The sequence below is a fragment of the Haliotis rufescens genome, unplaced genomic scaffold (assembly GCF_023055435.1).
Source record: "Haliotis rufescens isolate VD_foot unplaced genomic scaffold, xgHalRufe1.0.p SCAF_9, whole genome shotgun sequence".
In the NCBI taxonomy this organism is placed as follows: Eukaryota; Metazoa; Mollusca; class Gastropoda; order Lepetellida; family Haliotidae; genus Haliotis; species Haliotis rufescens.
In genome coordinates, this window is record NW_025964383.1 from 456,037 (window position 1) to 477,055 (window position 21,019).

At 41.4% G+C, this 21,019-nt stretch overlaps 2 protein-coding genes across 2 annotated transcripts in view; both read left to right on the forward strand.

Annotated features, from left to right (window-relative positions):
* Positions 1-2,233, forward strand: part of LOC124152644 — a 95,204-nt gene extending 92,971 nt beyond the window's left edge. The window contains exons 15-16 of the mRNA XM_046525650.2: positions 908-1,077; positions 1,917-2,233. Coding sequence (XP_046381606.1) covers positions 908-1,077; positions 1,917-2,134 — 388 coding nt within the window. The 3' untranslated portion in view covers positions 2,135-2,233. The remainder of the gene's footprint in view (positions 1-907; positions 1,078-1,916) is intronic.
* Positions 2,234-9,973: 7,740 nt separating this feature from the next.
* Positions 9,974-12,901, forward strand: LOC124152625 (ankyrin repeat, PH and SEC7 domain containing protein secG-like). Its single transcript, XM_046525612.2, has 2 exons — positions 9,974-10,059; positions 11,998-12,901. The coding sequence occupies exon 2, from the start codon at positions 12,004-12,006 to the stop codon at positions 12,820-12,822; it is 819 nt and encodes a 272-aa protein (XP_046381568.1). The 5' UTR covers positions 9,974-10,059; positions 11,998-12,003; the 3' UTR covers positions 12,823-12,901.
* Positions 12,902-21,019: the final 8,118 nt, after the last annotated feature.

Consider the following 21,019-nt stretch of genomic DNA (forward strand, 5'->3'; position numbering starts at 1 on the left):
GTCCAATGTGGCTTGTGAATGTGGAAACCTCTAAGAGAGCTTGAGGGCAGTATAGATGCAAACTGACCATATATGTAGAAGCGTGGTACAACACTTGTTAAGAAAATCCGGCAATGGAGATCAATCAATGTTTCAATTTATTTTAATCCCATGGGCAAAAAAGGGTTATATTTTTCTCCTTTTAAGCCCATGGGCTAAATAACGAGAGGGCTTAAAACGTGCAGCCCAGGTAAAATGTGCCTTTGTCCTTTTAGTCAAACCTCTGAGGAAGATGACAATATGTTGCTCCATAAGTTTGAAGGGGCGCTTTTATTGGTAACTCGCCCTACTGGGGGCAGGGTTGTTCCATTGTGTAGGTGACAGATTGTGTTTCGTCGTACTCTGAAGGCATGCATCGTTTATCATGCCACGAAGCACTGGTTTGCCTGGCAAAGAATACCGCTTAAAATTATGTCATTCTGGGCCAGGCAAACTATTGATTAAAAGATGAACACCACCAGTTAAGTCACAGATTCTGACTCACCTGAATTAACCTCGTAGACTCCCACGACAAGCAAGCGTAACTGCGGACCAGTTCTTAAATTGAATCCCCACTTTGCTCGTCGAATAGTTTAACACCATCGGAGAACATAATTCTTCTGCATAATGGGCAAGGGAGTTAACTGACTATAAAAGTGATTGCCTCTGGAATATGTCGATTCGTTAGAAACATACATAGTTTAACACCATCGGAGAACATAATTCTTCTGCATAATGGGCAAGGGAGTTAACTGACTATAAAAGTGATTGCCTCTGGAATATGTCGATTCGTTAGAAACATACACATTAGCGGCAGGTTTGGCGGGGCATTGAACTGTTTTATTCCTGTTCGCTTGTGGAAGTAATATAAACCTTTTATGTTCTACAGATGGTCACGTGATCGTGCAATTCGCTTCCTGACGAATTACAGCGACTTTCCAGACAGTCAGATCCAGTCCGAGGTTGACCGATACATCACGTGGCCAGGCCAAGCCTGCTCCTACAAGGTTGGGGAGATCAAAATAAAGAAATTGAGACAGGAAGCGGAAACGAGGCTCGGTAAGTGTCTGGACCGAAAGGAATGGCGCCCACATAAGATGTGGCTAGTTTGATATATGCCTGGTAATTTTCCTAAGTCAAATCATGGAAAACAATGCTTGTCACTCTGCAGACATATTTATCCAAAATAGAAAGGCATCCTTTACGTTGGAAATGTGTTGAGGCTTGTCAAGAAGCACTAAAGAGGCTTATACTGTTTAGCTGTTTTAGGTGCATATTTTTCTTGTCTATGCGCAAGACCTACATGTAACTGGTAGTATTGACACTGGTGTCCTTTACAGAAAGGAAAATCCATTGTTACGTAATAAGGTCATGTGTTACTTTGGATCTTCCAACCTTTGGGTGTCGCTCAATGATGTCCTGTAAAAGTGGACCAATGAAGATCCGGGTTAGAATAGCTCTTCAGCAACCCATGCTTGCCGCAAAAGGCGACCATGCTTGTCGTAAGAGGCGACTAACGGGATCGGGTGGTCAGGCTCGCTGACTTGGTTGATGCATGTTATCGATCCCAATTGCGTGGATCGATGCTCAAGATATCAATCACTGGATTGTCTGGTCCAGATTCGATTATTTACAGACCGCCGTCATACAGCTGGAATATTGCTGGGTGCGACGTTTAACAACACAACAACCAAACAACCAACTGTAAGAGTGTTTTGACATTTGGCAAAATCACAACAACCAGGGGGTTTGGCGGGTCACGATGTGTAACCTGACCTGTTTCAGCGTACCCAGACGGCTTGTCGGGATCGGTGATCATGCTATCACTCACTGGTTTGTCTACTCTTGAATCCAACATTTGAGACATCTGTAATATGTTCATATTTATTTCTGTCTAGGCCGGAAGTTCAACATCCGGGACTTTCATCATGTGGTCTTGAAGCTCGGGAGCGTCCCCCTTGACATTCTACAGGAGGAAGTTCATGACTGGATAGACTCGGAGCTCCTTGATGAGAAAATAGTCACCATTCCTGTGTTGTCGTCTGCCGTTATGTACACATATAATACTGTCCTCACGACTAGTATAACAATAGTTTTATTGCTTGCAAACAGATAATATTGATGATATTTATGTTCTGTGCAGTGTACAGTGTTTTGTATCATGGTAGAAAATCTTTGTCTGTTGTAAATAAATTTGTCCGTTGTGTAAGAAGGATGACGTCGTGTTGTCAATATCTGTTCTGTGTGGTTGCAGTGGGATAGCTCAGTGGTAACAGTGTTGGTTCGCATGCAGAAGGTTCTATTCCAGGATGGGTGTTATGTGACAAGCCAAGTCTTGGTGTCCCCCGCTGTGATACGGTTTGAATATTGCATAAAGCGGGGTAAAGCTCACACACCCATCCCACTGTGGCACCGTAGCTTTGGATATACTTGGTTTCAAAAGGTCAATCAGAATGAGTGAGTGAGTGTGCAGTGAACGTATTTCAGTTATATAACTGCGTGACAGTTTAACGTTGGAGGAAAGGTCGAAGTGGAGGGAAACTTAGACCTTAGACTTTGCCACTTTGGTAAAACTCACTGACCCTGGTATGGTTTAAATGCAGGAGACGAACCACAGGTTTCAAAACACAATAACATTTGCTGCTATGTGACTAACAATTGATTTGTTGACCGCCTCGCCGGGACGAATGTCGTATGTTGAAGCAAGTGTAAAAGTCAAACTAAGATGTTCCGGTGTCCCCCGCCGAGATATTGCTAGAATATTGCAAAAGGTGGCATTAAATAATATCCATACGTACATATCCACAGCCTTAATGCATTTAACCCCAAAACACCCACCCACCAACATTACGTACTTTTACGTTTCACTGACTAGTGCTCTCAATGGACGTTCATCAGCACAATACTTTTTAAACTGTTATTCAATAGGAGTTGACCATCTGGTCAAACAGCTGATTAGCATGACAAATGTATTGTCAAATGTACTTTTCTAAAAAACTTGGGAGGATCTTCATGGAACAATATGTACAGTTCATGTTCAACAGAGTTATGTCCCCTTAATTCTCTCACTCGCTCTTCGTCACAACTCGCATCTTTCCGTAATTTACAAGAAGGTGTTCAGGATTTACAAATCATTCATCAACAACGCTTCCTGTTATTCAGTCGATTTTCAGCAACGATTTCTGTGAATTTCTACACAAAGTGGTTAACATCTGAAAACTGCCTCATTTCAGGCTTTCCTCTCCAATCAAGATGACTTGCCGTGATAAGTACTGTTCAAAGCGGAGTTAAACTTGTTCGCACACTCACATCAAAATAATTTGATAACTTTCCCACAAAAGGTGTTGTTATCAGGGTTATTATGATGAGAATAAATATGTCACCCAAAAACCTGCAAAAAAGGACAGCAAGACATCTTGTGACATATCACATAGAGTAGAGCCGACATTCTGCCAAATCCAACAAAACCTTTGGTCACAGCACAACCCTTATATGTTATCATGTAGAAATCTTTCTCTAATTCGACATATGTGTATTCCACATTTCGGCACAGTTTTCCTAGCCTCATGGGGAAATCCACTTTGTATGACCCGATTTAAACCTAATGAACTGGGGGACAAAAGTAAGTATACCGAGTTTGCCTTTTGTGTAATTTAAAATTGAAAGTTGTTAAATTTGATTGTGTCTATTTAACCATCTCTCATTCCTTTGTTTGCAACTACATGACAACTACCATGATTGAAATGTAATAAATGTGTGCCTAAATTTTTTAAAATTTATTTTTCAAAGATAAGATGTCTAAGATACCCATCAGCAGCTGTGCATTATGCTATTTGTAATTTGTTTAACAGTTTTAAATCAAAATAATATTAAAAATTATAAAACCATGTGGTAGTATTCTTGAGTGCCGACTAAGCGCTAGTAAAGTTTCCTCTTTGGACATAATATCCTTAACTTAATCTATTTTCAACTAAAACTGAAACGTATGATAAAAATCAACTGAGATGTATAGCGTCTTTTGCTCCTCAGTTTTAAAAAAAGACTACGTTAAACACCTAAAGACGTTAATCCGTCTAAACTGAGACGGAAATGGATTGAATCTAACATGTCTTTGAAGGCATTAAGAAGTGATACACATTAGGAAGAGAATATATGAATGTCAACCTCTTTATTATGAGGACAAAACGTTTTGGAGTATCTGCTTACTACTTCATTCACCTGTACAGACAAGCATGGGTTGCTGAAGGTCGAATCTGACCCGGATCTTCCCGGGTGGGAGATGATGTAGATCTATTGTTTGGAAAAAGTTCTTCTGCAACTGCTCTTAAATCAGGTTGATATAATTTCCGTTGTGAGTGAGTGATGATATTCAGCCATATGGCGGGGACACTTTGTGGGGATGGAAGCCAGACATTAGCCATGGCGAGCGTGGCATTTGTGGTTCATCATATTGTAACACTGACAGTGAGACAGAGTCAGCAGGCAATCATCAAGATCAGGGGTGTTCTCATATACTGGCAGGTGGTTGATTGTTTGTTGTTTAACGCCGCACTTAGCAATAATCCTGCTATATGACGTGAATATTCAACAAAGTAACAGACATTTTGGTAAAACAAACGTGCATAATATTTTGTCAACGATGCATGCTTGAATGTGCACACATGGATGAAAGTTCAATATGACCACGATCGCGACAAACATTACTCATTCACTTTGGAACCGAACATTATTTGAACTAAAATCTTTCAAAATTTATTTTTATTTGCACTTTGACGCATTCCCTCTTGCAATATAATGACTACTGAAAACAAACCAGGTGGTTCAATGCTGTGTAACTGTAATATTTACCTGGACAGTGTCTTGGGGTGTGACCTGGGGCGGTGGGGTAGCCTAGTGGTTAAAGCGTTCACTCGTATCGCCGAAGACCCGGGTTCGATTCCCGACATGGGTACAATGTGTGAAGCCCATTTTTGGTGTTCCCCGCCGTGATATTGCTAGAATATTGCTAAAAGCGGCGTAAAACCATACTCACTCGCTCACTCACTAAATACACCTACGTAAATAGATAAGGTAATACGATCTATAAAAGGTTAGTATAATGCAAGCAAATAAAGATGTATAGTTCATTGGATTCATATTGCACATTATACGTTTTGTTCATTACCCCGAGCCACACGGAGATATAGAGCCTTGGGTGCCGTCTGTCGGTTTGTCGGTCCTTTTGTCCATCCCTCCTCCTGTTCGTTCAACAGGGACAAGTAACTTGCGCAAACCCCATGGATCTAGATCGAAACCAGGCACTGAGAATTAGTCTGTTGTGGCCCTTGCCATATCATTTTGGAAACGTAGATGTTCTCAAAAGTGGGAAACCTTTCTTGGATAAGAGGATTTTGAATACAGTTTCAGTTTATTAGTGTTGCACTACTTTGTAGCGATGAAACCGTGTAAACACAACAATTTGCATGACGGTTACTTGAATAGTAGCTCAATGGAGCTCCTCTCGACTTTCATTTTTCATTGCACGGTGAGGTGTTACTAGTAGGTTTGGTGAATACAAATCAAACTCAATACAATCCATCAACTGTAAGGTTATGGAACACTATTCCTGCAGCAGGTAGAAATTGTACATCTGCATCCCAATTCAAGTCAAACATACAAAAAGAGCAAGTTATTGCCCCTCCATATTTTTCCTATGGTGTTAGAAAGTTGAATATTTATCATACTCGATTAAGATACATGAAAAGCCAGTTAAATTATGATTTCTGCAGAATAGAGATGAAATGTGATCCAATATGTCAATGTGGTAATCCATGTGAAAACGCATTTCATTATTGATTAGAGTGTCCACCAAAGAAAATCTATGTTAATAATAATTCGAGACATTTTGCAGAACACCGTGGATAAAAATGTTAAATTAGATTTAAGTTTGATGTTAAAGGGAAATGAATGTTTGTCCATTATCGAAAATCAATATATCTTTAAGGCAGTGCAAATGTTTTAAGTCATACAAAGAGATTTGGGTAACACTTTAGTGTAAATATACTAGTCTCTCTCTTTGGTACATTTCTTTTGTTAGCTAAACACTCATCTTCTTTTCTGTTTTCCCTGTATATGACTTACTGTACAAGCTTCTGTAAATACCATGGATAGGGAGTCCTAAGTTGGATAACTTGTTCCCAATCCATTTCAATCTGAATAGAATATGTTTAAACTATACAAATCAAATTGAGATTGCATTCATGATACAAGGTGTGATTTAATTTCTCACACATGCTCCAATTGTGTCTGACTTAGGAGTGTCATTTTCATAATCTCGTTGTAGACACGACACCCACGTGGTTGTACAAATTGATAAAGAAAACGGCTGTGATCAGTGAACTGCTGACAAACCTACCAGGTCAACATCAAATGTATGTTGCTGTTCTGTGTCTATGTGTTTTGCTGAGTAGGTCTCTCGCCGGACTCATTTTGCCCATGGTGAAGCCCGATGGCGCTGTGGATCTGTCAAGCCTCGTCAGCGCCGTCTCCCAGCTTGAGGAGACAGTGACCAGTCTCCAGACAACCACGGGACGGTTACAAACAGATCCACAACTAACGGGGAACCAGCTGCAGACTCAGGCAGAGCTACTTATAACTAAGCAGGAACTGTTGATCAGTCAGTTGCAACTACAATCGCAGTTGAAGAAAAGTCTTTGTTGAAAGATGAAGTGGCAGCAATTAAAACTGACGTTCGGTTATCAGATGAAGGTATTGAGGCGAAAACAGAAATCAACAGAATGACACATGGTAAAGCTAATACACAGTTGAACCAAACGATCCTGTCTATTGTGAGTGAAGATCTGAAATTAAACAGGGCACAGGTATATACAGTGCGGTCAGAGGTCAAGATGTTAGGCAAACAACTAAACAAGGTAAAGTCGTCTGTGTATGAAGCAAGCAGTTTTATCCAGAATACGTCATCATTTGTCCAAAAAATATGACAAAAGCAGTTGGAAGAACATATTGAACTACGACCTACAAAGTTGCTGGCACAGAATATGTTGGAACAACTCGAGAGACTTCAGCTAGCCATGATCACCGATACCAGCACGACATAGAATATTCTCAGTTTGACAAGCTCAGAAGTAGCATCTTTGCGAAGAGAACTGTCTGTACAGAAACAATCCCTGGACAACTACCAGTCGTTGAAGAATCTGTCACAACGTATGTGTAAGTTACTTATTCATCAGATTAGTTCGCTTATGGTTGAATGTAAAAAGCAATACACATGGCCATTATGCTTTTAGAGAGCACTACTGTTAATACGTGTACCAGTATGGCATTGTGTTGTGTTTGCCCCTCATTGTTAAAACAGACAGTTTTGGGGATATAACCACATGTAGGGATTCGAGGTTAGAATATCTTCCCAGTAGCCTATGATGTAAGACGAGACTTAATGGAATCGGTTATCAGTTGGCTCAGTTGGTGGCTTGGACGTTGCTCATAATATCAACCACTGGTTTGTCTGTGCCAGACTAGATTATTTACAGGTCGCTGTGGTAAAGTTGGAATACTTCTGCCTGTGGTGCATTCAACTCACGGACACTATTAAAGTAGTATGATGCTTGAAAACATGGGTCATGACAGGGACGAATGTCTGACCAGTTGATCATGGCAGTCCAGAGAGGCAATTGCTGGAATTCCTGACTAAACAAATAAACATATATTCAACATATTCAATCAAAAATCGTAATTACACGTGAATTATGCCATGTGTTTTGAACTTTGTTGAACTTTAACCTTCTTCTTTATTAATAAATGCACTGGCACGAGGCAATGAAGAAGTTGCCACAGATATTGCAATGAAATCTCATTTGCACTGTTAAAATGTAGATGCGGTTTCAATGCATTGGGTGTTCAGGTATAGAGAAGAAGCAGGTCTAATGATTAAGAGAACGAGTTTGTGTGCTCAGAACGTCATGTACTTGAAGATGAAGCGCACATAATCTCACAGATAAGAAGTAAATATTTGTCAGCATTTGTTGAGCATCTCAACATTGTGTTAGTCATGACATGGTAAGTATGTTCAACAGTTATAATGGTGAGATGATCTTTGATATAGCAAAGTGCCTTTGTACATGTTCTGTATAAGAAACGAATTGTAGTTTACTACAGATATTGATGTATTGAATGTTACAAGTGGGGATTATAAGTGGGATGGGACTCAACCAACAAAAGTACGAGAATTTGTACTTTAACAAGAAATTGTTATCCCAAATATAACCATTTTTACATTTGGCCACTTCTAAATGGTATTGTGTGTTCATACGTATATGGTTATGGATGATCGATGACTCTCCACACGTCACATAGCCAATAACAGCAGGTATCTCTCATGAGGGTGGAGAACATGCTGAGGAATGAACTGGGCATGACAAGTTTCAGCCGCTGTGGGGTCAAGGCTTCTGACTCCTGATAAGAAACACTTCAGGTTCAGAGAGAATTTATGTTGTTTCGCAGCAGACCCAGCTTATTTCGTTAAGCGATTTGTAACCATATATACGTTTTGCATTCAGAGCTACCTATCATCCAGGGACTAAACAATAGTCAAAGCAGTTGAAGTGTCGAAAGTCTCCTCATCCGAAGAAGGCAAAGTCTGTTCAATCACCTGTGTCACGGTGATGGCTTCTGTTATTCAGGTTTCTAAAGGAGTCCTACTGGTCAGACCATGCAAATAATGATGACGTCTTTCCACCACCAGAAGGAAGCCTCAACACCACCAGGAGGAAGTCTCAACACCACCAGGAGGAAGCCTCACCACCACCACCACCACCACCAGGAGGAAGCCTCAGCACCACCAGGAGGAAGCCTCAGCACCACCAGGAGGAAGCCTCAGCACCACCAGGAGGAAGCCTCAACACCACCAGGAGGAGGCCTCAACACCACCAGGAGGAAGCCTCAACACCACCAGGAGGATGCCTCAACACCACCAGGAGGAAGCCTCAACACCACCAGGAGGAAGCCTCAACACCACCAGGAGGAATCCTCAACACCACCAGGAGGAAGCCTCAACACCACCAGGAGGAGGCCTCACCACCACCAGGAGGAGGCCTCAACACCACCAGGAGGAAGCCTCAACACCACCAGGAGGAGGCCTCAACACCACCAGGAGGAGGCCTCAACACCACCAGGAGGAAGCCTCAACACCACCAGGAGGAAGCCTCAACACCGCCAGGAGGAGGCCTCAACACCACCAGGAGGAAGCCTCAACACCACCAGGAGGAAGCCTCAACACCACCAGGAGGAGGCCTCAACACCACCAGAAGGAGGCCTCAACACCACCAGGATCCAACTCCGATTTATGCGGTTTTCAGCGCCATGTCTCTACTGCGCGGGTGCAACTCCGTGTCCCTCCTCCCTATGAAGAACACGCATAGGCAACCCATTGGTTGGCCCTGTTTGGCAGGCAAAAATCACGCGTAATAATGGCCGCTGAATTGTATACTTGCAAACAGTGCTAAAGTTGTTGTGAGTGTAACGTCAGGTCAAGGTCGGGTCAAAGGGATGTTTCCAATAATGTAAGTTAAACTCAACTCAACTACATATATTGACATACCAAAGACTTCTTAAAGACACCCTATACCTACTCGCTTATATTTCTTGCCAGCCAACTGTCTAATCTTTCTGAGGTGGAAATCACACTGCAACCAAATTTTGCATGCGATGCGATCCGACGCATTGACATTCGGGGCTGCACCTAATTTTAACGTACCGTTTGAAACCCCATGCATAAGGCCACAATGTACAAGTACAGTCAGGCTTTCCCAAAATGTAAGTAGGTTTCTTGGTGTGTATGGTACGTTTAGATACATACATATATCTATGTATGTACGTTCAGTCTGGACCTGTCTTTATACTCACTCTTGTGACATGTGAAAACGTGAGAGTGTAACATTTGAAAAGACAACCTGTTTGACTGGTTAGTGTGCCACACTTACACGCGCCGTAGGTAACACTTTGTTAGGTGTCACGAGAAACGCATAGTCATCCATGCCGATAGAGGTGAGTCGTTCTATTTTAAAGGCAGCACATTTCTCGTTTCATGCAATAACACGACCCCACTACAGGGAACATATCCAGTGTTTCAATTTGTTTGTTTCAATACGTATAGGCCTATATCCATTGCAAGAACAGGAAAAAACATACCAGTGACCACCTATAACAGCGCCAAGTATGATATCGTTATTCAATTATTGGATTAAGTTCGACTTGACTGGGGGTATCAAGGGTGCCTTCATTGCTCCTTTTCTGTCTTGGTTTCTAACTTTAAGGGGACACTCTGAATTATAAATATTTTCCTCGCAAATGTGAACATTTTGCTACACATCTGTAACTATATAATTACATTTGCTTCGTCATAAAAGATATACAAATATATTTTTACACCGGGTTAAAGAAAAAAGACCACATATACATTGTCTCATTGATTTATATTTATATTAAACAAATGATTGAGTGAGTGAATGTCACTGAATTAAATGTGAATTAAAGCTGCAGAATTATATCAGACATATCATGGCTGCCTCTGAATTATTTAGTTAGCGCCAGGTTATTTTGAGACGGAATTATTAGCAACGATTCACGCCGTCAGCAAAACAACACCAACACAGTAGGTCACATACCCTGACCACCCAATCCGGTTGCCCCTTTCAACAGATCTGTGAATATCCGGGTAGACAATAGTTCTTCAGCAATTCCCATGCCTGTCGTAAAAGGCGAGTGTGCTTGTAAGAGGCAACTAACCGGATCGGGTGGTCAGACTCGCTGACTTGGTTGGTGCATGTCATCGTATCCCGTAGATCGATGCTCATGATGTCAATCACTGGATTGTCTTGTTCAGACTCGATTATTTACAGACCGCCGCCATAAACCTGGGGGGCACGGAGGGCCCAGTCGTCTAAGGCGCCGCGATTCGCTGTCCCTTTGGCACGTCAGAAACCTATGATTGTGGGTTCGAATCCCGGTTCGCCACGATTATGATTCTAGGTTTGACAGTACCATACCCATGCTCGTGGGTTTCACCGAAGTGGTAAACCTCTGAGACCTGCATCACTTCGGGCTTTCCTCCCACATTAAGCTGACACGCCGCCATATAACTGCAATACTGTTTCGAACTACAGACGACTTAGTGCATTACCGGTTGTCCTTGTGAAGCTTGTGTGTTTTTCAGGTAAACAATTGACGTACCTGTGCATGTGTTTGTGACAAGTGTGACCGGTGAGGCATGACACGCTCACTTTTTCACGAAAAAATACTGTATGGTCATACTGTATGATCACTGCTTGATAGTGATTCGTGATAGAGTCGGAATCGTACAATCAACCGTGCTTTCAGCAGCGATGTCTTATGAATGTGTAAAGGGTTTGGCGCTATTATTTACTTTTACAACATGAAATCTATTTCATTTCAACACAGCTTGCTAGGTGAATTTTCTTCATGCAAACAAGGATAAATATATATTGTTTTATGGATCACGATTGACAGCAAATTAAATCTATTTGAACTTGTTACTAAAAAATGGAGAGATGCAGGATTAAATCAGGTCCTCCATCACGGCAAACGTATTGTATACTGCATTTAACATTTGTCCGCCCCCCATAGCGACTGATTATGAATGAACTAGAACATTATTTATTCGGTTTAAAGGCGCTGTTAACACCATACCAGTTCTATCACAGCGTGTCAGCTTAATGAGGAAGGAAAGCCAGAAGTGATGCAGGTCTCAGACGTTTCAGACTTTGGTGAAGCCCACGAGCATGGTGCTGATAAACCTAGAAAATAATCAGGGCGATCCTGGATTCGAACCTTCTGCACAGCGAACATTGCGACGCCTTATACTGGGCCACCCGCGGCTGATATTAACTGTTATTGAATGTCGTGCTTCATAAGTATCACGAAACCCCACAAATTATGAATAAGATGTGATTATTTCTCTTCAAGTGAACAATGGATCCTTCTAAAGACCAAGGCTCGAAAAATACTGCTCTCCACCACGCCTGCCTAGCGGGGGACCTCAAACGTGTGACAACCATTTTGTCTGATGGCCATGACATCAACGCTCGTGGGATGCTGAAGAGGACGCCAGTGATGTTGGCAGCGTGGAAGGGACATAGAAAGGTGTTGGACTTTCTTTTGAATAAAGGAGCTGACGTAGATATAGTTGATGGCCGTCATGACAGCATCCTTCACTTGGCTTGTGTTGGAGGGGGTGTAGACATAGTAAAGCGTATCCTCTCCTACACCACAAGAGTGGCCATCAATGGAAAGGGCAACTATGGTAAGACTCCGAGCATGGATGCAGCATGGACAAGGCATACAGACGTGTTACAATTACTTGTCAGCAAAGGAGCAGATATGTCGTCGGTGGATGATGGTGGTGACAATATTCTACACTGGGCATGTGTTGGAGGACATGTTGAGATGGTCAAGTATGTCCTCTCGATGAAACGTTTTGACATCAACAGTAGGGGAGTGTGTGAGAGGACTCCAGTGATGGAGGCAGCGGTGCACGGTCATGATGAAGTGTTTCATTTAATTGTGAGAAGTGGAGGGGATTTGACCCTGGCGGATGCTAAGGCGAGGAACATACTGCATCTAGCCTGTCGTGGACGGAATCTTGAAATTGTGAAGTATGTTCTGTCCAAAAACATTGTCGACATCAACAGTAGAGACCAGATGGGAAACACAGCAGTGATGGATGCAACTGTACAGAGAAACAGAGAGATGGTCAACCTCCTTGTGAGTAAAGGAGCTCACAGTAAATAACTAACCCATGATGGTCAACCTCCTTGTGAGTAAAGGAGCCCACAGTAGATAACTAACCCATGATGGTGAACCTCCTTGTGAGTAAAGGAGCTCACAGCAGATAACCTCCCCATTATGGTCAACCTCCTTGTGAGTAAAGGAGCTCACAGTAGATAACTAACCCATGATGGTCAACCTCATTGTGAGTAAAGGAGCTCACAGTAGATAACTAACCCATGATGGTCAACCTCCTTGTGAGTAAAGGAGCTCACAGTAGATAACTAACCCATGATGGTCAACCTCCTTGTGAGTAAAGGAGCACCAGATAACTAACCCATGATGGTCAACCTCCTTGTGAGTAAAGGAGCTCACAGTAGATAACTAACCCATGATGGTCAACCTCCTTGTGAGTAAAGGAGCTCACAGTAGATAACTAACCCATGATGGTCAACCTCCTTGTGAGTAAAGGAGCACCAGATAACTAACCCATGATGGTCAACCTCCTTGTGAGTAAAGGAGCTCACAGTAGATAACTAACCCATGATGGTCAACCTCCTTGTGAGTAAAGGAGCTCACAGCAGATAACTAACCCATGATGGTCAACCTCCTTGTGAGTAAAGGAGCTCACAGCAGATAACCTCCCCATGATGGTCAACCTCCTTGTGAGTAAAGGAGCTCACAGCAGATAACTAACCCATGATGGTCAACCTCCTTGTGAGTAAAGGGGCTCACAGCAGATAACCTCCCCATGATGGTCAACCTCCTTGTGAGTAAAGGAGCACCAGATAACTAACCCATGATGGTCAACCTCCTTGTGAGTAAAGGAGCTCACAGCAGATAACCTCCCCATGATGGTCAACCTCCTTGTGAGTAAAGGAGCACCAGATAACTAACCCATGATGGTCAACCTCCTTGTGAGTAAAGGAGCTCACAGTAGATAACTAACCCATGATGGTCAACCTCCTTGTGAGTAAAGGAGCACCAGATAACTAACACATGATGATCAAAATTGGTCATAATTTATTGTTTGATGTGTGCACAGACTGAGCTTGACATCAGTGTTGTGTTGGTTCACACAGTGATAATGAGCGAGTGAGTGAGCGAGTGAGTGAGCGAGTGAGTTAGGTTTAACGACGCTTTAACCAGTTTTCCACGGCGTATCAGCTTAATGTGGAAGGAAGTGATGCAGGTTCCCACATTTGTGAAACCCACGAGCACGGAACTTCAAACATGATCGGGGCATGCTCCCTGCTCACACTGGCAGACGAATGATTCAATGAAAGTTGATGTATGAATATGACAGGCCATTGAGGGACATTGTCAATGCAGGAGGACGTGTTTGTATCGGAACTGTGTCAATAGAATCTCAATGGTATCTACAAAAGCTCCTCGTTTCTTCACAAAGCAGTCACATCAATGGTTTTGAAAACCAAATAGAGTACACTGCATTCTGACTAGAACAGTAACTACCTATACAGGATGTCACCTGTTGTGGGGTTTTGCTGACAAAATTAGAAGTTTAATTTAAATTTAAAGCTCGTCAGTGTAACTTGTGCTACATGGCCGATACCACTGAGGAATGTGTGGCCACGTGACAGCCTTGATACCCTTCTGTGCTTGAATGTGCCAGTCATTCATACAACAGAATTCCTGTAAAATATCATACAATTTCAAATGAACATTACACAGTATTCAATGCCTTGCTCGGCAAGTTAGACCTGAAGCTGATATCTATACATGACACTTCTGACTATGTATGCCATACATGCATATTTATCAGGGTCAACAGTCGGGTGACGGTTTTTCCTTTCTCTGTTCGTAGTTATAGTGTCAGGGAAGACTGGTGTAAAGAGGTCGTTAATGCGTCTTTACAATGTGTACGAATGATAATTATTACTCGCCCGTTGACGATACAACTGTTTAACAACAAGCAGGTATAACGTAGCTATTAATAGCAAAGTGCCTACTTTTGTACTGTCAGAACTAGTTTCACTAACCATTAATGAACACTCTCAACATCGCTTGGCTTCTTCAATGACGTTGCGTGTTGAGAAAGACAGATCACTGAGAGGGGATTATGCACCCTCGATCACCCCACCAACTCAGTTGCTCGGCTGACGTCATTGTTTCTGAATGTTTACAACATTTCACAAGGGTATTTTATAGGGTATTTTAACGTGTTTGTAAACTTTGAGGTGCTGAATTCTAAAGGTCGGCCGTTGTATGAATTAAATTTATACATGTCAGCGTTTAATGTGTTTGAAGTATTATTCTGTTAAATTCAATTGGATTATGCTGTGGATCGCGTCGTCGATTTACACACGACAGTGAAATATTGTATTCATAAGCTTGACTCGCTTTCGCTCGTCAGATATCAGAACTATTCACTCGTTTCATAAAATTGGTATCACAAGCTCGAGGGAGCGATATTAATATACGAGCTTAGCGCTGATTATTATCTGTGGGGGCATGTATCAGGTGGGATATCAAAACGTCAGTTTAACGTCCTCAAGGGGCGGAACTACCATTGTTGCAGAAAAGCAATTCCTTACACTTAAAAAAAACACAGCTTATTTCTTAAAATAAGTAAACCTCAATTTATCATCAATTTATCATCAATTTATCCCCATCCACAAGGACATTGACATTGACATTGACATTGACAAAGTGACTGTAGACTTTGTCGGAATTTTTTTTGAATAATAGCCGATTTGTCACAAACATTTCAAAGTTAATTCAAAGATGAAGATTCTGCGCTTCGGTCGATGACTTGGTCACTTTATACTGAATGTGTATTTCAATGTTGTGATCAAGGTCAAATGTGTGTTCAGTGTTTATTGGAAAGTTAAACAGCAAGAACAAAAAACAAAATTTGTTTTGTATTCAAGTTCATGTTGCATTGAGATATCAGTAATGAAACAACGAATCTTAGGAAATAATTTGAATTTCATGTAAATGGCCAGACAAAATGAGAAGCACATGTATAAAAGCAATTAAGCATATGTTTAATGTAAATACTACAAATCATGTCTACACTCAAAACAAGAACGATAGACAAGAATGTATTTATGGATGGCCACGTGTAACCAGACCATCAGAACCATAGACACCCAATATATCCTGTGACTTATTGCATGCTATTCATCCTATTGATCAGAAGTCCGAGTCTCATGTTATAAGAGCCATATTTGACATGAATAGAGAGTTTGACTTATTGACAATATTGGCTAGTAATAGTGCGACCCTTCTTAATGTATTCATGAATTGAATCTTCAAATGTCAGCATATTATAGTCCGTCCCTAGCTGTCCTTTATTCATTTGATAAATACCATTATAATTCCTAATTTCAAAAGTTTAAATCGCCTCGGCAATATTACAGCCTTGCAGCGATACATTTTAAAATATACCGTAAAAAGGAATACATCTATTCCTATTCGACCACCAGAGAACAGAGAACAAAGTTGTACCACCATACTGGGGATACCAGGGGCTTACAGTGCCTACGCTCGTACGCTTCCTGCATGATTTCCAAGTAAGATTCATGCCATCCCTTTGGTCATCGGTGGCTGAATGTCTCGCCATCTAATATAAAAACATCCAAACAATCAAATTTCTTAAACTCTAGTCATATAACATACTTATGAGAATGAGACTGGATTTACTTGTCACTGGCAAATAAATGGCAAAGCTTTGTTTTGTTTGAGAAATGAGTCAAAGGACATGGTGCACTGAATTTTTTACGAAGCCCAGATGGAACAAAGTAAGAAAACAAGAAAAGGAATCCGAAACATTTATAAGCCTTGACCAGATAATGCCAAATGGAACAGGCTATTTTGGAGGAATGAGTTATTCTGATGTTCGGAGTGATTATTTGAAGCAGAAACCCGAGTTCCAAGGCATATTTGATTGTCTTCAAGAACAATAAAATCATTGCAAGGATATAATTGCTTTGTTGAATTGTGAGCTGTAATTTACTACCTATTGTTATCACTCGCCCACTGAAGATACCAATGTTTGATATCAATGAGCTGGTGTTACACAGTGTTTAATATCAATGAGCTGGTGTTACACAGTGTTTGATATCAATGAGCTGGTGTTACACAGTGTTTGATATCAATGAGCTGGTGTTACACAGTGTTTAATATCAATGAGCTGGTGTTACACAGTGTTTGATATCAATGAGCTGGTGTTACACAGTGTTTGATATCAATGAGCTGGTGTTACACAGTGTTTGATATCAATGAGCTGGTGTTACACAGTGTTTGATATCAATGAGCTGGTGTTACACAGTGTTTGATATCAATGAGCTGGTGTTACACAGTGTTTAATACCAGGGCGCGTGCTCATGCACTGCTGAAACTAGTTCCCTCAATAAATATTGAAAACTCTTGACATCCCTGGGCTTATTCAATGATTGTGTGTAGAGATAATAGATCCCTGCAAGGAGCTTATGCACGCTCAACGAGCCCAGTTACACTGTTCGTAGGCGACGTCACAGGTCATCGTTGCAATAATATAAAATTGAATCAATAAAATAACAACATTTCACGGTTTTGTGACGTGTTTGTAAACTTTGTGGTGCTGAAATCTAAATGCAGGCCGTTGAATGTACAGACGACAGTGAAATATTCGTACTCTTGTCGCAGTTTATGACGGGAATTTCCATACTTCGATGAAATGTCTTTTAAAGGTTATAAAAGGCAAGTAATAAATAACATACTAAAACAAACTTTATGAACCCGTTAATCGCCCTGGGCTCACTGCACATAGCGAACTTAGGCTACGATGACCGTAACTTCCATATTCAAACATAGACTTAAAATTGTCGTAGCGCTAAGATCGCTTTGTGCGAATGGGCCAAGGTATCTGACGAGTTTGAACAGTCATTTGAACAGAAACATCACTGCGGCAGCATGTTCACATTGGATTATTGTGTGAATACTGATAAGACCCCAACGTGATGACATTATGAAACATCTCACACCATATCCAAGGTTTGTTTTTTTGTCTGTTGTTTAACGCCACACTCAACGATATTCCAGCTAAACGAAGGCGGTCTGTAAATAATCGAGTCTCGACTAGACAATCCAGTGATTGACATCATGATCATCGATCTACGCAAATTGAATAGGATGACATGCATCAACCAAGTCAACGAGTCTGACCACCGATCCCGTTAGTCGGCTTTTATGACAAGCATAGTTGCCTCTCAGGACACACAAGGGTTGCTGAAGTTGCATTTTAACCCGGGTCTTCACGGGTCGTCTCCGAGGTAGAAGTGAGTGCACGTGTTGTCTTCACCACATTCAGCAAAGTTACAACTAATGCCATGGTGCTCCGCAAACTAATCTGGTGCACATAATCCTGTGATCGATAGTGTGAGTAAGTGTGTGTTGCCTCCAGCGTAAACGTGTTACAGCTGAATATCACGATCGCCCTCCACTTTTTATGCAGAGTCTCTTCAAATTGTTGTATGTTCTGTGGCCGTCCAAGTCGTCGTCTCAATCGTACCCCTAGATGAACCCCTAGGCCTAGGTGTTTGACAGGAGGGGCCGGCCATGACAAAACCAGTTCCAGTTCATGGTAAGTCTGGCTGTATGTGGTCTGGCGTTGCGGTACTGGAAACGTGCTCCACGTGCTTGTTGTTGCACAAAGGGCACAATAAATAGTGCCCAAACTTGATCCCAGTATGCTTGGGCGTTCACATTTTCTTGAATGGTGACTAACGGTGTCTTTTGTTGACCACAAAATGCCCCACCAATAACATTACTCCATCGCCTCCAAAGGGACGTACTCCTGAACACATGCTTGGCTTTGCCGTTCATATCTGGTCCCCTGGTATTGACAGCGTAATAGCCGAGGTGTGTTTCGGAATTCATCAGATATAATTGTCCCATATTTAGAAGTTTTATTTAATGCTAGTTTTGAAAACTCCAATTTTCCCAAAGATTGGTCAGTGGGCATTATCATTCCTCTCCACAAACAAGGTAATGTAAATGATACCAATAACTACAGAGGCGTCACATTATTAAGCATACTGAGTAAAATATTCTTAGATATGATTAATAGAAGATTGGTATTTTGGGCTGAATCATTTAAGAAAATAGATGAGGCCCAAACTGGTTTTAGAGAGGGGTATTCAACTGTAGACAATATTCTTTTGGTACATTCCTTAATTCAACGTTATTTATCAAGTAAAGTAGCTGAACTTTATGCGCTCTTTGTAGATTTTTCTAAAGCATTTGACTCCATTAACCGTGTAACATTGTGCCTTGCTTAAATTGCGAAGAGTCAGCAGCAAGATGTTGAAACTCTAATCAAGTAGCATGAACAAGTAAAGACTCGTGTAAGAAGTAATGACAAGTACTCAGAGTGTGAGTGAATATGGTTTTACGCCGCTTTTAGCAATATTCCAGCAATATCACGGCGGGGGACACCAGAAATGGGCTTCACACATTGTGCCCATGTCGGGAATCGAACCCGGGTCTTCGGCGAGACGATCAAACGCTTTAACCACTAGGCTACCCGACCGCCCCTTCTGATTTTTGAAGATATTCAAACTTCGAGGCAACATTAACAAAGGAGACGAATGTCATGTGTTATTCAAATGTCCACAATATCTAGAATTTACGGAATACGTATTTGTCAAAATATTATGTGAAGCGTCGTAAAAACATTTGGTAAACATCTACAATTGATGACATCCCCTTGTTATTTAAATCAACAATTATTTTTACCCATAAGTTCACTTTGAGGAACTACAACGTTCACATTACCAGTATGTATAAGCGAGTGTAGCGATATTGATAACTATGTTTAATGTCAATGTGAAATAAGTTTTCCTAGAATACTGTACTTGTTGTTACCATGGACACGTTTTGTGTACACAGCCACTCAACCAGAATAAACAGCTACTACAACAGCGGCAGCAGCAGCAGCAGCAGCAGCAGCAGCAATAACAACAGTTTTCATCAATGTATGGTGCTTATTGAATGTAGTTATAAGCGCAAGTATTTGATCGTGATGCCAAGTTTATCAGATTGGTGTATGGCATCTCTAGCACCATCAATTATGTGAAAAAAAGAGTTGAAATTGAAAGGTATAGCTGATGCACAGTTATCACATTAATGTCACTTACTAGTTATCTTATACTGATTTAAACACGCTACCTTTGACAGTGGTGAGAGGAGAGCAACTTATCAATTCTGCGGTTATATCGTCTGAAGGAATTATTCAATTCCCGTCTGTAGCTGATCCTCGAACTCATATCTCAGTAAAAACAAATAACTTTCAAGTAAGTTAGGTCTCAGAAGAAAAACAAAGTTTCCCATGCTTACTCTGTAGAAATAACCGCACAGTTTTTTTGCCTCTGAATATGTCAAACCTGCCACATTGCCAAAATCTGACAAATTTCATTACCACACGAAGGGTAGGAGCCTTGAGAAAATACGTTCAATGTTTCCAGTCACACGAAAGCAAATAAAAAAGTCCCCTACATTATTAGGTATGGTTTAGGTTACATACTTTATTGGGTTCCTTCGGTCTTATTCTAATTGGAAGCCAGATCCGTATCAACTCCCGCCATCATGGAATCCAGGGAAATCAGACATTCGCTGTTCAGGTGCACATGTACCTGTTTGATACTAGTATTCAATATAGTTTATACCTGTTTATGTCTGGATATAACTAGCTTGGTGATCACCTGGTAACATCTATGATCTTCTGTACACTAAATGGAAGTTATGTCGATGTTCTTTTTGTTTCTGTCTGTTTGTTCCTCAGAGCCACACTCAGAAATATTCAAGCTATATTACGGCGGCATGTCCCAAATCGAGTCTGGACCAGACAAACATGTGACTGATATTATGCGCACCGTCCCCCATTGTTGGTTTACAAGGGCAACCGAGTCAGCGAGTCTGACGACCCGTTTCGTTACAGGGGTGGATCCAGGGTTTTGTAGAAGGGGCAGCACACTACCTTGGTCAATATTGAACGAAAACAGGACAGATAAACCGACACCTACGTCGGGTGTGGGGAAATAGCGGAATGTTTGCACCAAATTCACACATCTTGATCCGCCAGTGCCTTCAGTCGGCTCAGGCAATAAATACTTAATTTTTTATGCAAATTGTGTCAATGGCGTTGATACCGGAAGGGCAGGACATGCTTACCCTTTTCGCGAACACTTGGCCACTCTTTTGCGTTGACATTGTATAT